Raw genomic sequence first — 26,660 nt, 5'->3', positions numbered from 1 at the left:
ATCTTTTCTCCTCTCCTCCTCCTCCTCAGCGCCTCTCTTCTCACCGCTCTCTCCCCTGCTCTTCTCCCTTCCCCTTCTTTCCATCATCTTTTGTCCTCTGTGGATGGCCCCTTTGTCGTCTCACGCAGCCTCATCACTCATTGTTCTCCGTGACTTTATTAGCGCTGCATCCGCCCCCCGTCTGTGGCCCCCTTCCCGCCCCCCTCTGCGACCCCCTTCACGCCCCGCTGCACAGTCACAAATCTCCCTATTCCCCAGCATTCAGTCTCGTTCCACTTTATTATTTTTTTTCGGGAACGCCTGTCGGATGTTTTCTCTCTGGCCAAAGAACTGATTTTTCTATCTTCGCTGGGGAAAAGTAAAAATCTGCATACTTCTACAAAACATTTTTTCCCTCCTCCAATAAAATCTGCGTCACATGCCGAGTTTAGTTTTTAAAGCGGAAATTACAGATCAGAAGGTAACAGAAAAAGTATATACCCACCATTGCCATTCCTGAAAATAGGACAGAGTTCCCAAAACCTCCCTTAGCTTTTTTAGTTTTTTGGTATCCATCACTCCCCTCCAAAAAATATTCGAAAAGAAGAAGGAGAAGAGAGAGAAGTGGAGACTGAGAAGATTTTAAGAGCATTTAAGAGAAGAGAAGTGACTGATGGCATTCACTAATCCATACATGTTGGCCTCAGTGCACATATATGAAACACTAGGCGCCGTCAAATGTGTGTATCCTGGGCGTGCTTCCCCTTGTATCTGTTTATCGACGAGCCAGCAAGAATCAGTGGGTGGGAGGTTTGCGGGTTCCTGGTGAGAGGCGCCAGCCACTTCACGGGGGCGGTAGTGTAATTATTTACTCTGCAAATGTGTTTAGCAGAATATTGCTTGTGTCTTGTTTGTCCTTCAGATATTTTTAATGAACGTGACTATATTGACGTGTTTGAATCTTGTTACACACACACACACACACACACACACACACACACACACACACACACACACACACACACACACACACACACACACTTACATCTCAGAAAGTTTCCGCACCCTGTAACGAATATTTAACGAACATATTGATACACGTACAAAGTTAAATACATATTGGTCACTATCTTTCCAGCCTCATCAATAAGACTCTTTGGCACAGTTTTTATTATTTTGCTAAAGGTCGACTTTCATCATATATTTTGCCTCCATATCTTGTTGCAGTTCAGTTCAGCGACTCAGAGGTTTTAATACATTTTCATTTCCTGATATTCACTTGCACCTCCTCTCTCGCGCGGTGTCCCCTCCCAACCTCACGCAGTATTCATATCACCTCGAGAGTTTAAAGCTTCATACATTTTCCTTTAACCATAACCTTGACTTGGGATTCATTCATTCATTCCCGCCCCCGCATAGTATAACATTGCAAGTTGGTGATATTGAACTTTAACACGTTTTACTTGAGCTATTTCCTTTATCTTCCTCTCCCTTTCCACAATACGCCCATACATTTACCTTTACATTTGCATTTAGCCTACCTTTGACTGGCACATTCCTCTCCCATCCACAGCAAGAATACCAACTTTTTAACTTCACAATTTACTGGTCATTCTCCACCCGCCCAGATAACTGTAATACATATTCCAACACGTTCCAACACCTTTTACTTGATTCAAACATATACTTTAATTCCCTAATCTTCCTTTTTCCCTCCACAATGCGTCCATATATTTACCTTATCCTTAGCTCTGACTTGGCTCATTCCTCTCCCATCCATAGGAGGTCTAAACACTATTCTTTTACCCTAACTACTAACAAACAAAAGGAAGAACAAAGACAGAAGAAGGAAGGTGAAAAGTGAAAGGAGGGAGTAAGGGATTATACGTATTTATTTGGCCATTCTTTTCCCCTCCGGAGTGCTACCAAACCTTTCCCATCAGTAACACACCGACTCGACTGCTCACCTCACCTTCGCAGCACGTCCACGCTCTGTATGGTTCTTTTTCTCGCCTCCAGCGCCTTTCAATACGATCTCCTAAGATTAACTCGAATATTTTTTTCCCTCCACAGCCAAGACAAACTCACCGGTACTTTAGAATCACCTCAGCTTTTTTCCTCTTTCCTTCTTGCTAACAGTGACTTGGGTGCTTCTTTTCCCTTCTGTAGCATTCAAAACATTCTCCTTTAGCATAAAATTTACTCTGGTCCTTTTTCTCTCTCTCCAGCACATCTTCGAACTTCAAGCCGTGGTACAATGAGAGCGACACCGACGAGAGGAACGAGATGGCAAAGAAGGCGTACCAGTCCGTGTTGATGGTGACGGCCCGCAGCCCCAGCAGCGACCGCTACCGCAACTTCTCAACCCAGGTGTGTGTGTGTGTGTGTGTGTGTGAGAGAGAGAGAGAGAGAGAGAGAGAGAGAGAGAGAGAGAGAGAGAGAGAGAGAGAGAGAGAGAGAGAGAGAGAGAGAGAGAGAGAGAGAGAGAGAGAGAGAGAGAGAGAGAGAGAGAGAGAGAGAGAGAGAGAGAAGAGAATGAATGGGTATATACGGCTGTGTTCATCACTGTCCATTTGCTGTTCCGCGTCGTTCGCGTGCGTTGGTCTGTTTGTTTTATTTTTATGTCTGTCTCTGTCTGCTTGATTCCACGCCAGCTGCCGTTGCAAAATTTCTGAAGTTTTTTCATCACAGAGAATGGTCACAAAAGTGCTATTGCAACACGTGACGGAGTAGAGTTAAAATATCTATTTGAACATACATCAAATTATATATTGCTTATTATTGTTGAACGCCCACCGGCCAAAAAGACCATTTCTGGCGTCCTCCTCCCCTGGGCCGCCTGCTGTCTGGTAACTGCATTATTATTATTATCCAAGAGAGTTAATTTTATATAACATTCTGAGCGTTTGTTTTGACATTGGTACTGCGATATTAATCCATGAAAACAACACGAAAGGTAAGCTGTTTCGATATATTTGGTTACTTTTGGGGGAAGTGAGACTTTTCTTTAAAAGGGAAGAGGAAAAAGCGAAATAGTTGCATGATGGCGTTCGCTGCGGACTCATCCATCTTGCTGACGTGCCGGGCAGTGGCGGGCAGAGGGCGTTGGTGTGCCGCGGGCCAGGAATGGGGACTAAAACTAAACCCTCGCGGCAGCCAACACTTTACTCAGGGATTCTTATTTTTATCAAAGAATTTTTGGGGAAGAACGCGTGACTGAAATAATATCATGGGGCTCAGAAATGAGGTTTTGATAACAGCTAGAGGAAACCCATTAAATAAGGAAGTAGAAAGAAACACCAGAAAAAAATAAGAAGGGATTGAGAGGAGGGGGTTGCTGGCTTCGTTAGATATATTTCGCATAACAAAAGTGCACCTAAACCTTTTGTCAATTGTACTGAATATATCCACAAATTTCTCTTGTTGCCGCTGTTAACGTTCAGCATCCTGCTTTTAATTAAAACCGCAAGTGTAATGTCGGCAAGAAGTGAAAATATTACTCCTAATTACCTTAGTCTAGTTGTCTGAGTTTTATCTTCGAGCTGAGCATCTATTCAGGACAATAAAAAATCGCCGGTCATCATTTCACCAGCTTCCGTATAAACTAAATATTTCACAAACTAAGAGTAAATGTTTTAACCAACTGTTACGTGTGGTACAGGATTCTTGGGAGCAAGTAAGCATATTAATGTGTTGAACAAAATTATGAAATATACAAGAAAATATATCTGGATAGGACTGACCTAATTTCCAGGTTCGTTTTCCCTGACCGAACGGCAAAGAAAAGGAATCGTAGAGAGCAAGGAAACACTCAAAATACAAAAACAAATCTATTTAACTCAAACCTCTAATTTACAATATTTACAACAAAACCCAAAGATCACCTGATTTTGAAGGATCCGTGCATGATTAGAAACTGCGTAAAATCTGCTCGTGAAGAATTAACTTTTATCCTTCTTTCTATTTCATTTTTAGCATGTTTTCATTTCGCTGTTTCCCTTAAAAATAAAAATAAACGGGTATTCCCACGAACCCCATCAGTCATGTGGCACAGGAAAAGAGGATGGAGGAGCGGAGAGGAGGAGAGATAAGGGTGCTCTGTTATCTCCCCTCCTCCAGCACTTCAGTCCCTCTTCTTCCCCTTCCCTCCCCTTCCTCTCCTTTTTATCACACCTGCCTCTACCTTCCTCCCTCCATTTTGACTCACGTGTCGCTTCCTCTCACCCTCTTTACCTCCTTTCTACCCCGCCCTCCCCTTTCTCTTTCCTTGTATATCCCCGCCTCCAGCATCTCATTCCCCCATGCCCCTTCTCTCCCTTTCCTCTCCTTTTCCTCACACATGCCGCAATCCCCTTCTCTCCATTTTGGCTCGCGTGTCTCTCCCTCTCACCCCCTTCACCTCCTTTCTACCCCTCACCCCCTTTCTCTTTTTTGGTATCTCCCTGCTTCCAGTACTTTGGTCTCCCTTCTGCCCCTTCCCTCCCCTTCTTCTCCCTTTCATCACACGTGCCGCGATGCCCTTCTCTCCATTTTGGTTCACGTGTCCCTCCCTTTCACCCTCTTCTCCTTTCTACCCATCCCTCACCTTCCTCTCACTCCTGTTTTCTCTTCTACCTGCCTCTCCTGGGTCACCTCTCCCCCACCCCTACAGCCGCGAGCAGCCACAATCTTTTTTTACGCCACCATCCGTCAGTATAAAATTTCCATAACAATCAGAGGCCTGGCTTTCACCGGGGTCACACACGTATACAAATATCAGAAACGAGGACCTCCGGGAAGCAGCAGCCGAGGGAGGGAGCTCACTGTGAGGAGAATGATAATAATGCGGCGGGAGTAAGTCATAAATCTAGATGAAGGGTTGGGAGAAGAGGCGAGGTGAGACGAGGTGGAGCACGTAGGAGTAGAGAAATGAGAAAAATAGGTGAAGTAAGAAGAATTGAAGAGATAAGAGAAGAGAAAAAATAAGAAAGGAGTTGAGAAGAGACAAGAGAGAAGAGATGAAGGATGGGAGAGATGAGATGTGAAAAAAGGCGAGGTGAGACGAGGTGGAGCACGTAGGATTATAGAGGAATGAGAAAAATATGTGATGTAAGAAGTGAAGAGATAAGAGAAGAGCTAAGAAATAAGAAAGGAGTTGAGAAAAGACAAGAGAGAAGAGATGAAGGATGCGAGAGACGAGATGTGAAAAAAAGGGAAGAAAAGAGATGGAATGGAAGAAAAGAAAGAATATAAGAGATAAGTTCTGGGAGACAAGACAGAAGAGATGAAAGAGAGACGAGATGTGAAAAAGAAAAGAAATGGAAAGCGACAGGTTCACCTTCACCTCGTTAGCAGGAAGATGGACGAGAGGACTGAAGGGGCGGCACGTTCCTTGGGGAGAGGGATGCGAACCCAAACAGTGAGTCAGTGAGTCAGCCCATGAGTTAGTTATGGGGAGAAGCGAGACCAGAAGTGACTCAGAGGCTATTATTTCGGGATGCAAGGCTCTGCGACAAGGTATAAGAACAAGAAATGAAGTTCATGATAATCTGTCACGTTCAGGGTGGAAGAGAAGGGAGTAAAATTAGTTATTACCGAGGGTGGATTGACTCATCACATTAACAAGGGTTGGCAATGGAGGAAAACTCAGTGGCAGTCCCAATATCGAAGCGGATGTATCAGTATTATTATTATTATTATTATTATTATTATTATTATTATTATTATTATTATTATTATTATTATTATTATTATTATTATTATTATTATTATTATTATTATTATTATTATTATTATTATTATTATTATTATTATTATTATTATTATTATTATCGTTATCATCGTTGTTGTTGTTGTTGCTATTATTTTTTTCCATGATCACATTTCTGTTCTTTGTTGTTGTGTTCGGTCCCCCCCCCTCCACCATGCGTCACTCCGTACCCATCTCCCTGACTGCCGCCGCCGCCTGTCATCTTATCCTTAAACGATTTCGTGTTGCCATGGCCGTCGATTTATTTCAGTCCCTTGTTTGAGTATTCGGTGTTCTCGCTTTCTGCGGGGTTCGGTTGTTCATCTGTTATACCAGACCCCATTGGAAGAGGCTGAATGTTAAAGAAAACAAGAAAGAAACGATCACCGGACGATTACCGCACTGAATATTTGGGAAGCGTTTTTCTAATGAGTTTGCGTGTTTTCTGTTCAAAGAGGAACTAACTCATTCCACGTCGTATTGAGTTTCTAATTTTTTTTTCAACACTATTAAATCCTTAGGGCTAGGATGTAGCGCATGAAGCTGATTTAGTCAATAAGTTTGTTTCACCGAACTTTGAAACTTCAAGCAATAAATTAAAATCCATTGCACGGGGCCTCAGTGATGAGCGGGTATGCATAATTCTTCAACATCTACAACACGAAAAAACAATGTTGTTTTAAAAACAAAACTAGAAAATATTAAAAAGTACAATAAAGGTCCCTGACTGAGAGCGTATCAAGGCGCACTATTGCACCCGTCACGCGGCTGAACCAAACCAATCCAACATCCCCCCTCCCTCCCTCCACACACACACACACACACACACACACACACACACACACACACAACCCCGCTCAAGCCACCAGCCGAGTCCTTCCTCTTTGTGTCCGCAGCCACGGGGAAGAGACGAGGTGCACCAGTGGTGGCTTTTCTTCTGACTTGCAAAAGACCTTTCAGGAGATTCCGTCGACCACGAAATGAAGAGCGGAAGAAAAATACGGGTTTGAGCAGAATGTTACGGGGATTGAAAACAACGTTTAAAACTGAAAAAGAATCACTTGACAGGAAACCAAGAAAGGATAGTAAAAAAACTCCTGAGTGGAAGTGTGACCTCAAAGGAAAGCAGTAATAGGAAAAAAATACCATGTAATGAAGGGAATAACAAAAGGAAAAAATTATAGGGTTATTGCATTAGTAGTGTACTTGCTGACTGATTAACCATGAGTACTGTTCCTAATAAATAGCTGAAACTGAACGGACGTTACGCTTACATCAGAACGACTACGTGCGATTGCCTTGCGTGAAAACCGTCGCCATCATTGACCCTAAAACACTAACAAATAGGCATGCCCAAAATTATAAAACGATAAAAGACGCTCGTGAGGCCCAGCTGAGATAAACAGGCACTAAATTTTCCTGTCAGTGAATGATGCTTTCACTTCAGTTGCGAAGACTCTTGTTTATGATGACCGATTATTTTCTTGGGCTGCTAAAAAGCTGAGACAAGTGGACGAATGATACACCTACAGCCATGAAAATGATAATGTAAAAGGCTGTGAATTATTTGTACAGGTAATTATCCTCTTTCACCTCTTCAACACTGCCACCTTGCCCCTTCCCTTCGTTTCTTTCGATTTTCTGACTATTATCTGACCCATTTCCCTTTCTTCACATTTCTTCTCATCCATCTCTATGCCCCCATCTCTTCATCTCACTTCCCATACCGTCCTTCTCCATTCTCATCTTCTACCAACACACATTTTCTCCCTCCTCCTGCTCCTCATCCCCTTCCCTGCATCTTATCCATCCCTTTTTCCTCTTATTCCCAATTTTCCTGCTCTTCTCTGCACTATCCCTTCCTTCTACCCGTCTCTATTTCCTCCACTCTCCTCCCTTTCACCCTCTCACTACTCACCCCCTCGTATATTTCTTCCTCACTAGTCTCAGATTTCTGCCAGCTTATACATGTTTCTTTAAGTAGTTTAGGCCACAAAAAGACACTAGGCCACCAGCTATCTCACTACCGCGTCACCACTTCATCTCCACCATCCTTGTTTCATCTGTTTTATGCATGTTTCAAGCTACGCCAAATAACACAAAGCATCTCGCTCTCGTTATCGTGTCTCTCTCTGGTGTTCTCTTTGGCTTCATGTTCCCGCTGCCACGAGCCACGCATTCTCCCTTCCTGTGTGACGCAGTATACATTAGTCACCCATTGTCCACAGAAACCGCTCTCCAAAACTAATATGCTTGAAGCTTGTGTGACAGCAACTTTGCCCGGCTTTGCATTGCGCTATCCTATGCTCTATTTTTTTCTCTCTTTGTTTATTTTCTCGTCCATTTTTTTATTATTTGATGTAGATAGGTTGTTGTACCTTGGCCTGAAGTTTGTTGGTTGTCTGTGAGTTTCAATTATGTGAGCAAAGAGCGTGGAAGAGGAGCATATATCTACATAATGGGTGTAAATTAATCGCGGTGAGTGATGAGTATTGCAAATTTTACTCGAAAAGTCTTTTTAGAGCTTGAAACAAATGCAAAGCAACATGTAAGAAAAAATAAACACCTCAAATTAAATGAAAACTTGACCTTAAAAAAAATAGGACCCCGTGCGACCTTTGGTTCTCGTCGAAGAGGGGAATCTTATTAAAACTAACGAAGGCAGACTTTCAAAAGATTTTTTTTCTATACATATCTTAAGTCGGCAATTATTTTATACAAACTTGTTATTTAACTTGGATACCTTACTGCGAACATTTTGTCATTCCTGGTTTGTTTTGGGGTTAAGTACATGTCTAACGAGACTGACTCAAGTAACAAGAGCATGGAAGACACATCCAAGCTGCGGCGCTGAGGACCAGATGTCTGACTGCCGTATCCAAGACTGTTACTGACACGCCACTAAGATTATGCGAACTGCGACATTTATGAAACCTCAAGTAAGCAATTGCTGAAGCTTCTACATTTAGTGTACGACAAACTCACCAACCTCAGGATAAATACGAGTCCGAAATTACTACAAGTTTTCCATTTTTGTTTTTATTTACAACGCAGCTCGAATAAAATCATTTCCTCGTTAGTGTCCGCATACTTAATGAGGTTCAGTTAAAGAAAAACAGCGAGTGAAAAAAAAATGGCATATTAGCGGCGAGCGGCGCGTGGCCGTGGCGGGCGATTAGTAAAAAGCTGTGAATGCCTCATTGTAGCAAACTGTTGCCGGGTAATGAGACGGGACTTCATAAATTATACATTTTTGTTGAACGTAATGACTTCCACCGCTCGTATGTGTGTGTGTGTGTGTGTGTGTGTGTGTGTGTGAGTGTGTGTGTGTGTGTGTAGCGTGAAGGTGTGTTGGGGCGGGCCGCTTCACACATGCGCCGCCCCGCCACTCGTCAGCACCTAATCTTGGCTCTCCACAGCTCTACATAATCACTTGTCTCTATTATCGTGAATATTTAGGTATGTTTATTTTCTAACGACTTATAATTCATATAATGTAGTTTTAATGCATCTTATATTTATTTACCTGCGTTAACCGGGTAGCTGAACATGATAATATTTACCAAAAGCTTGACTGAACGAAAGTCTTTTAATGAATACACCCAACGCGATGATATTTCATTTTCGTTTGCAAACTCGGAACATCAATTTGATGGGAATAAATCATTTAGCAGTCGCGGCGCATCAAATGTCATTTGCTGAATCACCATATTCTCCGAAACTTAAACCCAGTAATTATGGATTGTCACTCTGGTTGATTACCCACACACAATATATTTGGCTTTTTTTTTTAAATTAACTCATTAAAGAAAAAAAAGAGTACATGAGATTTACATGACAACGACATGCTTATCACTGCCCTGTAACAAGATGAATGTATTAGTAGTAGTAGTAGTAGTAGTAGTAGTAGTAATAGGAACAGTAGTAGTAGTCGTCTGCACCGTAAGGAAGCATGCTGCGCCACAGCACACAGGCCGCCACGGCACAAGCCGCAACCTACATGGCTAACCATGAAGCCGATTAGTGTGTGTATTTGGCGGGGAGTATTCTGCATTTCATTTCCTAGTATCTTCCTGGACTGACCTACAAGCTTATGTGCCCATTGTCTGAAAGCCTTAAGTTTTCACTCCTGGGTTACTCGCCTTTGGCAACGCTTGAACACCACCCTCGAAAGAACACAACCCCCGTCTGATACCCAATACCTATGCACTGTTGGGTGGGGAGGAGCGCAGGTGTAAGGAGACTGCTCATCCGTCTCCGTGTGTGTGTGGAGCTCCCCCGCACAAGAGATGTTTACTCCATACGAGAGTAGAGAAGGCCCTTGTATATGGACAGCATCTGGAAAAGGGAAAAGAATTGCAGGAGACGACACAGAACCCCCAACCTCGAGAAAGCTGATTTAGTAAGAGAGGGGATGTGAAGTTTCTTGTTAAGATTTTGAGTTAAGATTAGATCGAGGATGTTTAGTATGGAAGAAAGTGACACCTGAGTCTTGCGGAAGAATAGGGGATAGGTGTTTGGAAGATTCTGTCGAATTGACAGGTGGAGAAATTCCGTTTTGAGGCGTTGAAGAACACCACGTAACTCCTTCCCGTATCAAAAATTATAGCAAGGTCTGAGGTTAAGTGCTCTGCAGCCTCCCGTCTGGAGTCTTGTAGCTCCTGTTGGGGAAGTCTTCTGTACGAGTTGATAGGACAGATTTTTTGGAAAGAAAATCATTGATGAATAACAGAAAGAGAGTGGGAGATAGGACAGAGCCCTGTGAGACACCATTGTTGATAGGATTAGGTGAAGAACAGTGACCGTCTACCACAGCAAAGATAGAACGGCCGGAAGGAAATTGGAGATAAAACTACGGAGAGGGATAGAAACCGTAGGAGGGAAGTTTAGAAAGCAAAGATTTGTGCCAGACTCTGTCAAAAGCTTTCGAGATGGAAGGCAACAGCAAAAGTTTCACCAAAACGGCTAAGAGAGGATGACCAGGAGTCAGTTAAGAAAGCAAAATCACCAGTAGAACGCCCCTTGCAGAATCCATACTTGCGATCAGATAGGTCAGAAGTGGATAGATGCTTATGAATCTTTCGGCTAAGGATTGATTCAAAAGCTTTAGAAACACAGGAAAGTAAAGCTATAGGACGGAAGCTTGAGGGATTGGAACGGTCATCCTGCTTAGGCACAGGCTGCCTGGGGAAGGTCAGTTCAGGTGACTGTGCAGTGTTCAGTGTTGGAGCTTCGTCACTCAGGTTGAGGATGATGTTCCCTACCTTCATCAAAGGCTGTGCACTTGTTTCCACAAGAAACAACAACGCAAAGCAGCCGGGCAGCAGCCGTCCCTTTTGCCTCGCCATCGCTATGCCCCTAAGCTGAGTGACGGCCGACACCACATCTACCTGCGCCCCTGCCATCATCTGCGACCTGACCCTTTTTTGACCTGGGGTTGACCTGGGGCTTCACACCTGACCCGTCACCCGGAAAACCACACCGCCCCCTACCGCACCACGGACTGCATTCAACCACCTCAACTTCCCCCCCACCACCCCAGACCCCTCATACTCTTTCATATTGTACATTTTCCTTTTTTTACTATTATATTTCAAAATTGTATTTTTTAACATGTATATTTTCAGCTTTACAGCTGCAATCACTTAATAAACCGTTTATTACTATTATTACTATTATTACACACACACACACACACACACACACACACACACACACACACACACACACACACACACACACACACACACACACACACACACACACACACGGATTAACACCTACTCGCCTTCCAGAAGAGGATTACCTTCCCGCCTCATCGCTCTACCACACCGCACTCCTTTACCTCCTCACCCCTCAAGCATCACCACAACGTTCCCTCCGTTACTGTAAATTACCTACCCCCACACCCCTTTCATATTGTAATTTTTATATAGTTACACTTTGTAATCTTAATATGTACATTTTCAGCCTAACGGCTGCCATCTCCGAAATAAACCGATTATTATTATTATTATTATTATTATTATTATTATTATTATTATTATTATTATTATTATTATTATTATTATTATTATTATTATTATTATTATTATTATTATTATTATTATAACACACACACACACACACACACACACACACACACACACACACACACACACGGCCCGGTAGCTCAGGGGTAGAGCGTCTGGGTCACAACCAGAAGGACCGGGGTTCAATTCCCCGGCCGGGTGAAGATAAGTTGGGTTTATCTTCTTTCACGTGTAGCCCCTGTTCACCTAGCAGTGAGTAGGTACGCGACGTCAGGCAAGGAGTTGTGACCTCGTTGTCGCGGTGTGTTGTGTGTGACTGGTCTCAGTCCCACCCAAAGATCGCTACTACGATATCTGTGCTCTTCCGTAGGGGAACGGCTGTCTGTCTCGAGAGAGACCCGCAGCAGACCAAGAGGTGAATTACACACACACACACACACACACACACACACACACACACACACACACACACACACACACACAAACAAACACGGGAAGCGGGAGACAACTCCTGACACTCGGTACCCATTCACGGCTGGGTGGACAGGGGCACGGATGAAAGGAGACTGCCCATCCGTCTCCACTTCACCCTGGAATAGAACCGAGGGCCTCTCGGTTATGAGCAAAGCGTGCTATCCACTGCAATATGGAGGTTGTGTGTGTGTGTGTGTGTGTGTGTTTGGACATAAACGGGTAGGAGCTCCTTGTTGTTATTCCTTCTGCTACTTCTCCTTCTCGTCCTCCTCTTCCTCCTCCTCCTACTCCTCCTCTTTCTCCTCCTCCTCTTCGCTGCATATCTCCAGAGTACTTGCAAGCATTGTAGAGAAGCAAGGTTAATTCTGAGCACCGAGGCTGCTCTGAACGAGAGAGAGAGAGAGAGAGAGAGAGAGAGAGAGAGAGAGAGAGAGAGAGAGAGAGAGAGAGAGAGAGAGAGAGAGAGAGAGAGAGAGAGAGAGAGAGAGAGAGAGAGAGAGAGAGAGATAGAGATAGAGATAGAGAGAGATTTTCCCAGAATCATTTCCTCTCTTACCGTCACGTCTTTTTTACCTTCTACACTTTCCTGTCTTGAAATTTTCCCTTTTTATCCCTTCTCTTCCTCGTACCCAGCCAGCAGCCACAGACACCACCAATATTTAAACTTCTTCTACCTCAACCCTTTCCTGCACCCACCCATCCATCCAGTTAGTCAGTCAGCCAGCCATGCATCCAGCCAGCCAGCCATCCAGCCAGCCAGTCAGCCAGTACATCAATCCATCCATCCAGCCAGCAAGTCCTTCCTCCCGTCACTTCTGGCTTCAATATGTCCTTGTTCTCCGCCTTTTGTGACGAACCGCATGCAATTTCCCGGAACAAAAGAGTGTCCATCCGCAGGAGCTTTACGAAGGCTTAGCCGGACGGAGGGAAGACAGGAGGCGAGAGGAAGGGAGGACGAGGAGCCGACGTGAAGGGAAAGTTGACAGAGGAGCATAAAATGAGCAATGGGTTGAGATTACTTACAGAAGAGCATTGAGGCTGGAGACGGAAGAGAAGGCAGGGAACACGGGTCACTGTGGAAAATATATTAGAAGGGCCGGAGTTAAGAAGAAGAAGAAGAAGAAAAAAGAAGAAGAAGAAGAAGAAGAAGAAGAAGAAGAAGAAGAAGAAGAAGAAGAAGAAGAAGAAGAAGAAGAAGAAGAAGAAGAAGAAGAAGAAGAAGAAAAAGCAGAAGAAAAAGAAGAAGAAGAAGAAAAGGGAAGAAGAAAGAAGAAAAAAGAAAAGGAACAGAAAAGGAAAAAGAAATATATAAAAACAAAAAAGGAAAAAGTAGAAATGAAAGTGGGAGAAGAGAAAAAAGAGAAAAGATGAAAACAAAAACAAATCAAAAACAAAAGCAAAAGTACCAAGAAAAAAAGAAAAGAAAAAGGGAAAGAAAAAAGTAAGAAAAGAACCTAAAAATTAAAATGAAAAATAATCATGGAGAAAACGAAACCTCTTAAAATCTTACAAGGTGACATCGACCTCATCACCTCGCGCCTCAACACCGCATCAGACCTGGAGGCACTGTGGCACTTCCCTGGTGGAGCGACACGTGTACCTTTGGCTGATTTGGTTTCATTAGTTCGTCCAGATGTGAAGGCGGTGCGGGACGAGATGCTGTTTTACATGTTTTATTTTACACGTCACGTCTCATACCTAAACTTCACAGCACATTTATCTTTATTTTCGGGATGCAAGCAAAGAAGACGCGCAGGAGGAGTTTCGGTACCTCCGCCTCCGTCTCCTCCTGCTACTACTATTACTATTACTACTACTATCACTACTATTTCTTCTACTACTCCCACTACTCTCACTTCCACTCCCACTCCTCCTCCTCCTCCTATCTTTTACACGTTAAATCTCATGCATAACATTCCCTGCAGTGTCAAAAACAACCTTCATATCTCTGGCTTGCATTATATAAAGGATACCGGCCGAGTTGTTTAAGTTCTCAGCGTTAGGAAAGACCTGAAAATTATACAACGACAATGATTCCACCTTTCTAATGTATAACGTCACACACCTAACATTCCCCACAGTGTAGATGAACAACCTTTCTCTCTCTTTGGTTTGCAGGTTAAGAAGATAGCTCGGGAGGAGTTCGAATACTCAGCCTACGAAGACGATACCGTGAACGCGTACGTGGCAGGCTTCTTCGAGGGGCTGTTGGTGTACGCGGCGGCGCTCAACACGACGCTGAAAGAGAACGGCTCCATCAGGGACGGCCGACACATCATCAAGAACATGTGGAACAGAACCTTTGGATGTGAGTATACGGTTTGGGACTCTGGTCGGTATTCTCAGACGCTTCCGGCTCACACATCAACAATTTCTAGAGGCCAAAAAGAAAATCAGTCGGGTTCTAATAAGTCTTTGTTTTAGGTTCAAAGTATAGAATAAGGATCAAACTACCACAAGGGTCATAAAAGTACCCCTGGAAATACCCACATATCATAGGAGAGCCTTGTCAAGTATGTGTACTTGAGCGCAGAAATGTTGAAGAATATGACCATTTATTTATTCGAAGGAAATGAGGGAGACGAGTGAAAGGTAAAGGTAAAGGAAGAAGAGGGAGGAGGAGTTGAAGGGACTGGAGCAGGAGACAGAAGAATATGATGAAATGGAGGATATGAGAGGGAAGAGGAAGAGGAAAGAAAGATAATGGTATGGGAAGAAGTTGAAGGGTGTGGAGGAAGAGAAGAAGAAATAGAAAGATGAGGAGGATAGGAAGGAAATGAGGAGAGGCGTGAAAAATAATGGTGAGGAAAGGAGGAAGAGGAGGAGTTGAAGAGTGAGCACCCGAAGACGAAGAAGAAAGAATATGAATAGAAAAGGAGGAGGAAAAATAAACGGAGAAGAAGAAGGATTTATATGGTCAGGCAAAACAGATAGGAGGGAAAAAAAGGAGAAAGAGATGAAAGAGGAGAAGAAAAAACAAGAAAAGGAAGAAGAGGAGGAAGAAAAGTTAGTAAGAGAAACGACTTTAGTGATCGTGAAGAAAGAAAAAAAAATAATGGAAGAGTGGACAAGAGAGAGAGAGAGAGAGAGAGAGAGAGAGAGAGAGAGAGAGAGAGAGAGAGAGAGAGAGAGAGAGAGAGAGAGAGAGAGAGAGAGAGAGAGAGAGAGAGAGAGAGAGAGAGAGAGAGAAGAAAAACAATTACGGCAAATTACTCTGCGAATGGAAAGATTTGCGTTAGTTGGCCACTCTAGCTCGTCCTCCTCCTCCTCCTCCTCCTCCTCCTCCTGCCTCATTAATTAAAAGAAGATTTGGGCCGTGTCTTGCCGGGCTCTCCTCTTGCGTTTTTCTATTATTTTCTTCGTTTGTTTTCGTCTCCGGGTTGACTTGGCGGCGGGGGCGGAGGAGACGGTGACGTTGGCGCCTCTGCACAACTCAGGGCTAGGGGGGAGGAGGAGGAGGGGGAGCAGGAAGGGGAGGAGGAGGAGGAGGAAGAAGAAGCAGATGAAAAAGTAGTAGTAGAAGAAGAAGAAGAAAAAAAAAGAACACGAAGAAAAGAAGAAAAAGAAAAATGATTGAAATAAAAATGAAAATGAAGACGAAAAAGAAAATAGGAGGAGGGGAGGAGGAAAAGGAGAAAGAAACAGATGAAAAAAGTAGAAGAGGAAGTAGAAGAACAAAAACAAAAAGAGAAAGGGAAGGAAGAAGAAGAAGAAGGCTTCATGGCGTCGTCCAGGCAGGATTGGCGCGGACATCACATTTTTCTTATTCTGCTTCATCGTTTGCCTTCAGTCTGACAGGGCGAGACAGGCGGAGCGATTGTCGGTTATTGCAACTTTTACCTTTACGGCGGCGGCCAGCGGACAGGTCATTAGACAGGTGGCGGTGATAGTGGTGGTGATGGCGGCGGCTGTGGTGGTGGTTATGGTGGTGGTGGTTATGGTGGTGGTGGTGGTTATGGTGGTGGTGGTGGTTATGGTGGTGGTGGAGGTGACGGGTACGTTTGCTTATTTTCTTTTCTGGATGTTTTTTGTCGCTTTAAAAGAATGGAAACACTACTGGAGAGATAGATAGATAGATAGATAGATAGATAGAGAGAGAGAGAGAGAGAGAGAGAGAGAGAGAGAGAGAGAGAGAGAGAGAGAGAGAGAGAGAGAGAGAGAGAGAGAGAGAGAGAGAGAGAGAGAGAGAGAGAGAGAATACAACTCACCTGGCAATCTTTAAAATTTGAAGTTCTCAGAAAGCAAGGGAACGCTCCAATGAAGTGTAAGGTCATCTGAAAAGGACCCTCGGAGCGGCGCCTTCAAACCGCTTATTGAGGAACTTTGGAGAGGGAATAGGCGTGGAAAGGAGGTGCTGCAAGACGTTCATGTAGAGACAGTCACCTGAGATGGAAAAAGAAGGTGAACTGACGTATAATATTTTCTTCAGCATCTTCACGGTCTTTATTTTAGAACGAGTCTGATGTTCTTTCTCTTGGTAAAGGTGGACTCACTGTAGAGTTTCCCATTCTTTCGATGAAAACTGAACTAGAAATAGAAACCCAAGACCAGACATCATGCAGCAAGATGAAGGAAAAGTATAAAATGTTTACTAAAAGCGGAGAAGAGAGGCAAAATAGCATGACGGAAATATTTATAGGAAAGCCTCATAGCGAAAGTGGCGTGTAACGTGACGAGATCAGAATAAAAGAGATGAAGGAAAGAAGAAAAAAAAGAAAAGGAGAAAAAGAAAAGGAAAAAAGGAAAAGAAAAAGAAATATACGAAAATTATTAGATCAAGATAAAAAAGTTGGAAAAAAATAAATACGTTGAAGGCTTAGCAAGAGGAGAGCTACTTATTTTTGCCCTTCCAGGTAATAGTGTATCTAGCAGCCTCTCCAAGGGATCAACCATGAAAGAAAACCACCACCGTAATTTGGTCTATCGGGGAGAGAGAAGCAGCAGTAAGGAAGGAGAAGGAGCACTAGTGGTGAGCGCAAAGAAGCTTAGGATCTGGAAAAGGCCGAAGAAAACGAGAGAAGTTGAAGAGGGCGAGAAATATGAGAACACGATGATGACCCACCAGTTGAAGAGTCGTATAGGAGAGACACGGAAGAGATACTTTTAAGGAGGGCAAGGAGGAATGTGGAGGAAAGAGTGCGCTGAAACTAATGAGGCCAGTGAGAAAAGATAAATGGAGAAAAAGATTTGGATTTGATTCTCAACTCGGACAGAAAAATGTGAGGTTCCTTGACGTATTTGAGTCTTATATTTGTTTCTTTACACTTGTTTACCTGGTACAAGTTCTTAACCTGCTTATGCAACTTCTGTGAGCATTGCAGAACTACCGACAAATACAGACTCAAGCAGACACACGCAAGCTCACATGCTTGTTAGTGTGAAAGAAGGTGACACCTGAGTGTTGTCGAAGAATAAGGGATAGGTATTTGGAAGATTGCGTGGAGTTGATTGTTGGAGAAATTGAGTTTTTGAGGCGTTGAAGGACACAAGATTCCTTCTGTCCTAATCAGAATTGATTGCAAGGTCTGAGGTTAAGCGTTCTGCAGCCTCCAGTCTGGAGTCGTGTAATTCCTGTTGGGAAGGTTTTCTGTTGAAAGTTCAATAATGAAGAGTAGAGTCGTCGGCGTACGAGTTGATATGAAACTTTGTTATGAAAAGAAAATCATTGATGAAAAACAGGAAGAGAGTGGGAGACCGGACAGAGCCCTGCGGGACACCACTGTTGATAGGGGAAGAACAGTGACCATCTTCCACAGCAGAGATAGAACGGCAGGTAAGATAACTGGAGATAAAGGAACAGAGAGAGGGATAGAATCCGTAGGAGGGTGATTTAGAAAGTAAAGAGTTGTGCCAGACTATAAAAAGCTTTCGATATGTCTAGCGCAACAGAGAAAGTTTCACCGAAACGGCTAAGAGAGGATGACCAGGAGTCAGTTAATAAAGCAAAAAGATCACCAGTAGAACGCCACTTGCGGAACCCATACTGGCGATCAGATAGAAGGTCAGAAGTGGATAGATGCTTGTGAATCTTCCGGTTAAGGATTGATTCAAAAGCTTTAGAAAGACAGGAAAGTAAAGCTATATGACGGTAGTTTGAGGGATTAGAATGGTCACCCTTCTTAGGCACAGGCTGTATGTAGGCGTACTTCCAGCAGGAAGGAAAGGTAGATGTTGAGAGGCAGAGACGAAAGAGTTTGACCAGGCTGGGTATCAGCACGGAAGCACAGTTCTTAAGGACAATAGGAGGCGTTCCATCAGGCCCATAAGCCTTCTGAGGATTGAGGCCAGAGAGGGCATAGAAAACACCATTTTTAAGAATCTTAATACCAGGCATAGTGGGGTCAGAGGGAGGATGAGTAGGAGGAATATGCCCAGAATCGTCCAGAGTGTACCATATCTGAGTTAAAGAGGAGGCTTGACTTGCTTATGGATAAGCCGATGGAACACTCTTTTCATGGGGCAAGGGGAGAGGCTTTTTTTACAACAATGGAGGCAGCTCAAGAGAAAAAACAAGTACAACAAAAATGTCCGCTAGACGCTGCTTCGATAAAAGAAAAGGGAATGAATGGGCAAATGAGAGGACAGCTTAGGAAGAGGAGGTGTTGTTTATTAATGTTCACGTTTAAAGTGTATTATATCCCTCACCTGCCCTTCTGCCCTTCCCAGCTGACGTGGTGCCGCCGTGGTTCAGCAGCAACATCTCCATCGACGGTAATGGCGACAGGAAGGCTGACTACACGCTGCTCGACATGAACCCCGAATCGGGCATCTTTGAGGTGAGGCTCCGGCACCTTCCACGTCCGTCTGTCTGTCTGTGCACCGCCGCTGGGTCGTTTCTTTGTCAGGGTGAACCATTTCTAGATCATGTCTGTCACCGGCAGTGTTAATAGGTCATGTTTGTGGATTACTTTGTTCGTTTGTAGCTGTTCATCTCGTGCCTTGTTTACATGTGCTTCATGTTGTGTCCAGTAAGTAGATTCGTTCATACTCGGCTCCAGTCCAGCGGTCGGTAGCTGTTTAATATTTTCACATGCTTCTGTGCCTGGATTTTTCGTCTGATATTATCGTTAACTGATATTTTCCCCAGCTTTTTGTATAATAATCACCATTAATGTTTTTTGTGTCTGTTGGGACAAAGGAAAAATTATATTGTTGCATTTTTTGTTTTCTGGAAACATGATAGTCTCGTATCCTTCAATTTATGCGAAACAAATGTCAATATTTTTTTTTCTCAAGCGTGAGGAAGCAAACATAATAAGGGAGGAAAGGCCGAATTATTTTTCTCTCAACGGAGCGGTATGGAAGATTCACAAACTGCTCTTTGTTGGATCGCGCCCTCCGCTCCCCTTCATTAGAGACGGGCGCACAGATAGCTGCCTCTCTACGTTGTCCATTATGGTAAAGAGAAAGAGACATGTATAACCCTTTTTCTCTTGGATTTGAAATCCTCTAGCAACGAACCTGCTCTTACACGCTCTTAGTTAAAAGAAGAGCTACTGTTTATCACATTGCCTAGGATAGTCACATCCATTTTAATGGCGAATATTCAACCCTTGAATAAAAAAAGTCAGTAAACCAAACTCGAGCGAGGATATTGCCCTTTATTGCGCTCCGCCCTTCACCTCGCCTCACCTCCCCTCGCCTCGCGTCGCCTCGTCCCTCCACGGCGGGGGCAGCGAGGCGGCGGGCGACGAGACGGATTAATGACAGCACTGTCACGCCTGGGAATGGTAGGACATCAGAATTTAATCACAGCTAATTCACTGAAATTCCAAAAGCGTGTTAGATTCGACGCCCTGGCTGGAGGGAATATACCATAGTCTTGCAGGAACGTGAGTCGCAGGCGTGCTGATGAGGACGGGTATGAGGAGGCGGGTGTGCTGAGGGTGGGAGTGGAGGGGACATGGGAAGGAGGGAGGAAGGGAGAGTAAGAGCAAGAGACGAGATACGGAGAGGTCATATCAGTGAGGAAAGGGTGGCAATGTAGAGGAGGGTAAGAGAGGGATACGGGTGTGGAGAGGGGACTAGGTGCTGTTACAGAGAAAGTGTGTGTGAGAAGGTAGCCTTAGAGCAGGACAGGGCAGTGGAGAGAGGATGAGTGTGGGAGGAGGACAAGCTGTAGCTGAAGAGTAGATGAAGGGGATGCTGGTGCTGAGAGGGTACTAGATAGTGTGAGAAGGTGGGTGGGGTGAGAACGTGGTGATGGACAGAGGACGGGAGTAGTGAAAAGTTAGACGTAGTGAGAGGGCGAGTGTGGATAGAAGGCGAGGCGTGGCTAGAGGCTGAGGAAAGGGGACAAGGTGGCCATGGTAAGAGGGCTGATATGATGCGGGGTAAAGCGTTGGCAGGGGCTGCTTGCACGGTAAAAGGATGGTGGATGACGGCAGACTGCTTTAGGGGATTATTTAAACATTGCTGCAAAAAGAGCGAACTAAAAGCTAAAAAATAAAACAGGAATTGGATCGAAATGGCGTTTTTTATCCAAATACTGTCTCTGAAAAGCGACAGTTTAGTTTAGAGAAATTTAGGTAAAAAGATATAGAGGAAAGCCAATTTGGTTCGTTTCACAAAATATTTAAGTCGAGTAGAAGTGATGGAAAAATATGACAGAAATCTGACAGTTCATGAGCCTGCAAAAAGAGTGAAAAAAAGTTAAGCAGTACCTGTACCGCCACTTAATGTCAAATCCCGCTCACGGTCTTCAAAAGGGAGTGAGGGGCATGGCGGGGCACAGTGGGAGGACATAGGTATTTTGACACAGGTTTTGGAAGGTACAAGAGACACGTGCAAGATGTTAAGGCTGTGTAAGATGTGGCCCTAGGTGTATGTATAGCCTGTTAGATGATATTTGAATAGTGTTGACAGATACTGAATGAACGACCACCGGAAAAAAAAAATGGCTGTTGAAGTGTAAAAGGAGTAAAGGAGAAACGCTTGTAAATATGTTCAAAGATTAATGTCACAGAGGAGAAAATAAACATGAGGTGACAGTGCTGAAAAGGTGATGAGTGTGATGACCAGTAGTGTGTAGCTAGGTCAGGAACTCAACATTCCAGCGATTCTCTTTTTTTTTTTTTTTTTTTTTTTTTTGTGCCTGTGTATGCGTGTGACCTAGTTGAAAGGTGTGCCCGGCAGCCGTTCATGCGAGACGTCAGGCAAAGAGAACAGGAGCGAGGAGTTCCAATGCAGAGCGAGTGAATGGCAGCGGCTCCGTTACACAGTGTCGCGAAAATACAAATATAGTCTGGGTAGCAACCAAATCATGAACTCCAACGATTTTAGTCAGGCTTTTTTTTTCATTATTGTTTTCTTTTTTTTTTACGCCCTTGCACTGTCTCCTCTGCTGTAAAAGAAAAAAAGACAGGATGAAACAAATGACGTAGAGCTGACACGAAATTCTGTCTGGTGTTAAGTGTTCATTCGACCTTAATATTCTACTGCAGCACTTCCCTTTAAACCAGAATTAGATAGAGAGAATAAGAAAGAATTGAAAGAAAGGCTTGGAGTGATGTGAAAAAAGTGTGTCATCGGTTAAAACTAAAATACAAAGAGTTCATACTTAACAAATGACTAAAGCATGATCCTAGGGTTTTGTTTTGATATGTTTGTTCCTAACGGCTCACGTCGCAAGGGTGTGGGAGAAAAGACAAGCTGAGGAACTTCCTTATCAGTGTATATGTAAAAACGGAAGGGAAAAGGAAAAATAATACTAATGATGATGATGATGACCCACTTTGCATGCTCCAATTTCCTTCCTTTTTCTCTTCCTTGATCGTAAACATTTTTCTCCTCTCTGAAATTCCAAATGAGCCTGTTTCTTTTTTTTTCCTTTATTTTTTTTTCATTTTTAGAAGAGAAATCACATTCCAGGCACCTGATTTATATACCTCATTACCAACACAACCACTTTTTCTCGTTTTCTTCCTTTTCTTTTCTCCTTTACTGAAGCCAACCACCCACCCAGCCAGTCAGCGTGAATACCTCCCCGGCTCACCTGGCTTCGGGGTCACAGGTAAAAGGTCTCCGTAACATCAGCTCTCTTCACCTCGGGGCGTAAAGGAGAGCTGTGGGGAGCTCCGGGAGAGCTTGGAAGTCGTACCCGGGATTCTTTGCTTCAGTCTGAAAAATGAGCAACTTTATCCCAACCAGCGCCACCTTGCCCCCTCACCCCCCTCACCCCCAACACTCAGCTGGCTTTGGGGGGGTGGGGAGGAGGAGGAGAAAGTAGGAAAGGAGGAAGAATAATAGAAAAAGGAGGAGAAGAAAGGATAAGAGGAAGAGGAGGAGGAGGAGGAAGAAGAAGAAGAAGAAGAAGAAGAAGAAGAAGAAGAGGGAGGAAGAAGATTAAGAAGAAGAGGATAAGGAAGAAGGAGAAGAAGAAAAAGAGGATAAGGAAGAAGAAGAGAAGGCGGCGGATGAGGAGGGGAAGGAGAAGAAAAAGAATATGAGGAGAAGGACAAAGAGGAGGACGAGGAGAAGGAAGAACATTAATAGTAAGAGAAGTAGGAGAAACAGGATAAAGAAGAAAAGGTGAATAAAGGGACGAAGATAACGATCAGTGAAAGAATAGCTTAGTTTGGCAACCCTCACTTACACACACACACACACACACACACACACACACACACACACACACACACACACACACACACTATCAAAAAATACACTCACATACACACACACATACACAAACACACACAAACACAACCACACAAAAGCAAACACAAAAGCACACCCAAGCAAAACACGTGCGAATAAAAATTGAATCAAGCGGGTGAGGTCCAGTTCGCCAGGTGTTTAGAATGCAAAGGTGAGGCGAGTGTTGTGGCAGGAGGTGCGTGAATATTTGATGCTGCTGGGCTGGCTGAAGGGTGTCGGGTGGGAGGGGGGGAGGGGCAAGCAAGGCACGTGAGACCATTAGGGGAGAGGAGACGTGGGAAGGATGGTGGGATGAGGAGGATGGGGAGGCTGAGAGGTGGCAAGGCGGTGACAAGGGAGGGAGGGACTTGGGTGGTGGGATGTAGAAGGGAGGGAGGAGACAGTGTATTGTAGGAAGAGGAATGGAGGGTAATTGAGGTTTTGACAGACGGGGAAGAAGGTAGGTAGGACGGGATAGGCTGCATAATGAGGCACAGGGGGAGGGGATAAACAGGATAATTAGACGGAGAAAGGGGGTTTGATAATGTACAGGGGATGACTAGTAGCGAAAATGGGTGACAGATAATGGAAAACGGAAGAAAAAGCTTGGCTAGGGAGGGTGGAAAGACGGTAGGGAAAAAGGGAAGAGAAGAGACGGGAAGGGTAGGTTATTTGGAGGAAAGGGAAAGGGTCGAAGGGATTGAGGGGCTGATTGACGGGGAAGGAAGGGGAAAAGGGCGAGGAAGACACGTGATTGGAGACTGGGTAGAATAGGGCCACAGGAGGGAAAGGTAGAACAATTAGACTGATGGTGAAGAGATTAGGAAGGAACGAGAGACAATACTAGGCAGATAGAAAGAGGAATTTAAGAGACAATCCACGGGGAGGGTAAGGGAAGGGGCGGGTAGGCTACATGACGTGGGGATGGGGAAGAGGAACGGAGGGACGAGGCTACCAGGGTGAGGAGTGGGGAAGGGAGGGGATGACAAAGCTGGCTGGGGAGGTGGAGGGGGATGTGGAGGAGGGTGGGGTGCATGGAAGTGGAGGCTGGGTGGTTGGTAGGGAGGAATGTGTCGAGACTGAGTCAAGGTCAGACCGAGGTCATGTCAGGTCAGGCAAGGGAGAGTGCTGGCTAACGAACGTCCCTGGTGGCGGTGCTGTTGTTGTTGTTGTTGTTGGTGGTGGTGGTGTTGGTGTTGTTGTTGTTGTCGTTGTTGTTGGCCTTATTCTGAGTCTTCATTCCGGTGCTTCAATTTCTGCCACTTTAAGATTAATGACGTGACTGTTGAGAAAAAAAAAGTATATAAAGAAAAAGAAAATGGGAAGAAAATGAAGGGAGTCTTTTGAGAGTTTACCTTATTTTTTCTTCCCTTCATTTTTTTTTTTAGTTTTATCTTCCTCTTTCAGACACTCTCAACACTGACCATTAATCATGTTTCCTCTTTATATTTTTGGAAAAGCGCGTGTGTGAACTGACGGCATGTGTGTGTGTGTGTGTGTGTGTGTGTGTGTGTGTGTGTGTGTGTGTGTGTGTGTGTGTGTGTGTGTGTGTGTGTGTGTTAAATAGTGCCGCCCCCACTTCAGAGCATTATCAATATTATGCCTTGAGTTGGTAGCATGCTTTGTTTACTCATCATAGTCTAAACATATGTAAATCAACAACTGCGTATTCACCTACATTGTGTATATATAAACTCGGGGAGGCATCAGTGCAGGAGACAGACAAATAGACAGACAGACAGAGATGCTGGGAGTATTAGAAGTGCCGGAAGTGAATTAGAAAAGGCAGATGAATGAGCTGAGGAAAGAGAGGAGTGTGGATTAGCAAGTAAGGAAGAAAGGAAAGGAGGAGGGTAGGAAGGAGAGAGGGTAGGAAGATAGGCTCTCCATCTTGTTGCTGAGCTGTTAAATGCTATTGTTGCCGTGTGTGTGTGTGGGGGGGGGGGTCGTGTGTGTGTGTGTGTGTGTGTGTGTGTGTGTGTGTGTGGGAGGTAATAATAGGAGAAAAAGGTAATAGGGATGAGGAACGGGGTAATATACACCTAGAGACTCTTCGTGTGATGGAAAAGCGACAGAAAAAGCGTGTAACAATGAAGCGTATTTATTGTTGAAGAAAACGGGAAGACGCGACGACTGAGGTTATATTTGAGGAAGGAAATAGGGTAGGAGAAAATGATAAAGGAATGAGATGAAGAAATAAAAGGCAAAAGGCTAGGGAAGGGATATGAGGGGGACGGGAGGAGGCAAGAGAAAGTAGAAAGGACAATGGAACGAAGTTATGAAGAAAGAAACTGTTCAAGGTGTGAGGGAAGAAGGAAAGGCCAAGCAAAGTAATAATATGATAATGATAAGAAAGACAGCAATGGAGAGAAGGAAAAGGGGAAGAGTCTGTAGTTACGAAGAAGAAGAGGGATAAAAAAGTAGAGGAGAAAACAAAGGATAAAGGAGCAGAAACTTATTACCAAAGGAGTCAGACATTCAGGGTCAAAGTGTGTTGGAGGATAAAAGAAGAAAGAAAACGATATATTTAAACCATGAAGCGTTAATTTGAGGGAGATAGACAAAGGGAAAGAGGCAAAGGCGTGAAGAAAATGGCCATGGAAAAAATGAAAAGTTTTATGGATAGAGATTTTCGTATTATGCATTTTTCATCTTTTCCTCTATTCTTTTAATGGGAACAGGGATTAGTGGGCCTTATTTTCTGTTTGGTTATATTATGCCTTTTTCATCTTCTCTATTCTTTTAATGGGAACAGGGTTTAGTGGGCCTTATTTTCTGTTTGGTTATGCCCTTTACTCCCTCCTTTAATGAAACAAATATAGTTCTTTTTACGATGTTCATTTATTAAAACTAGAAAAATCGGACATCTTCATCGTGTTTATTCGTCCCACACAGTGTCAATATATTTTTCTTCCCTCAAGCAAATAACTTTCGTGGCGCGTCACTGTCTTCATATTTTACTCCGCAAGATTTATGAGACATCCTGGACGCCTGCTTTCCACTATATTCCTTCCTACCCTCCCTTACTTCCTCCCTTCCCTCTCTTCACTTATTTTACATTTTGCTATATTTTTTTATATATTTTTCTTTTTCTCACAATTTTTTTCATTTTCTTTTTTTTCTTTATCCTTTCATTCCTTCTCTTCCCCTATCTTCCTCCTCTCTTTATTTTCTTGTTGACTTTCTTGAATTCTCCTTCTCTCTTTCCTTCCCTCCCCTCTTTTTCCTGTCTTCCTATCCTTTCCTTCTTTACCTCCTTGAATCACTTTCCCTCTCCCTTTCCCTTCTTTCCTTCTCTTTCTTCTTCATCCTCTCCTTCTATTACGTACTTGTTTTCCTTTCCCTCCCTCTTCCTCTCCATTTCTCCTTCCTTCAATCCTCATTTCCAGCTTTACTGCCTTGTTTGTGTTGCCTTTGCTTCTTCCTTCTTTCTTTCTTTTTTTAGTGGACTCTTTCGACCCTCCTAGAGAAGAAAATAAGTTGACTGAAAAAATAAAGGGAGAGAAAGAAGTAAAGCCTAAGAAGAGGCAACAGAGAGTAGGAGAGAGAAAAAAGAAACTGAGAGAAAAATCATATACCAGAAGAAAAAAAATATGCAGCCTGAGGGAAGGAGAGAAAATGAGGAGAGAAGATGCTTAGAAATATTTTGCCTCAACCTCGCATGAATACACACACCCTTAGGCGGGGAGAAGGGAAGGAAAGAACGAAGCACGGAAGGAAAGGAGAAGGAAGGTAGGAAGGAATGGTGAGTGAGGATGTGTGTTATTCCTCTGCAAACGAAGGTGGAGGAGGAGGAGGAAAAGGCGAAA

The 26,660-nt window shown here is 43.8% G+C and overlaps 1 protein-coding gene across 2 annotated transcripts in view; it reads left to right on the top strand.

The window, feature by feature from the left end:
- The window catches only part of LOC126995643 (atrial natriuretic peptide receptor 1-like), a 173,398-nt gene that overhangs the window by 21,345 nt on the left and 125,393 nt on the right, over window positions 1-26,660 (top strand). For both annotated transcript variants that reach the window (XM_050855382.1, XM_050855381.1), the window contains exons 2-4: window positions 2,208-2,349; window positions 14,332-14,521; window positions 18,880-18,989. In XM_050855382.1, coding sequence (XP_050711339.1) covers window positions 2,208-2,349; window positions 14,332-14,521; window positions 18,880-18,989 — 442 coding nt within the window. The remainder of the gene's footprint in view (window positions 1-2,207; window positions 2,350-14,331; window positions 14,522-18,879; window positions 18,990-26,660) is intronic.

This window comes from Eriocheir sinensis, chromosome 8, assembly GCF_024679095.1.
Source record: "Eriocheir sinensis breed Jianghai 21 chromosome 8, ASM2467909v1, whole genome shotgun sequence".
NCBI classification, from domain to species: Eukaryota; Metazoa; Arthropoda; class Malacostraca; order Decapoda; family Varunidae; genus Eriocheir; species Eriocheir sinensis.
This window is presented reverse-complemented; position numbering and strand designations above follow the sequence as displayed.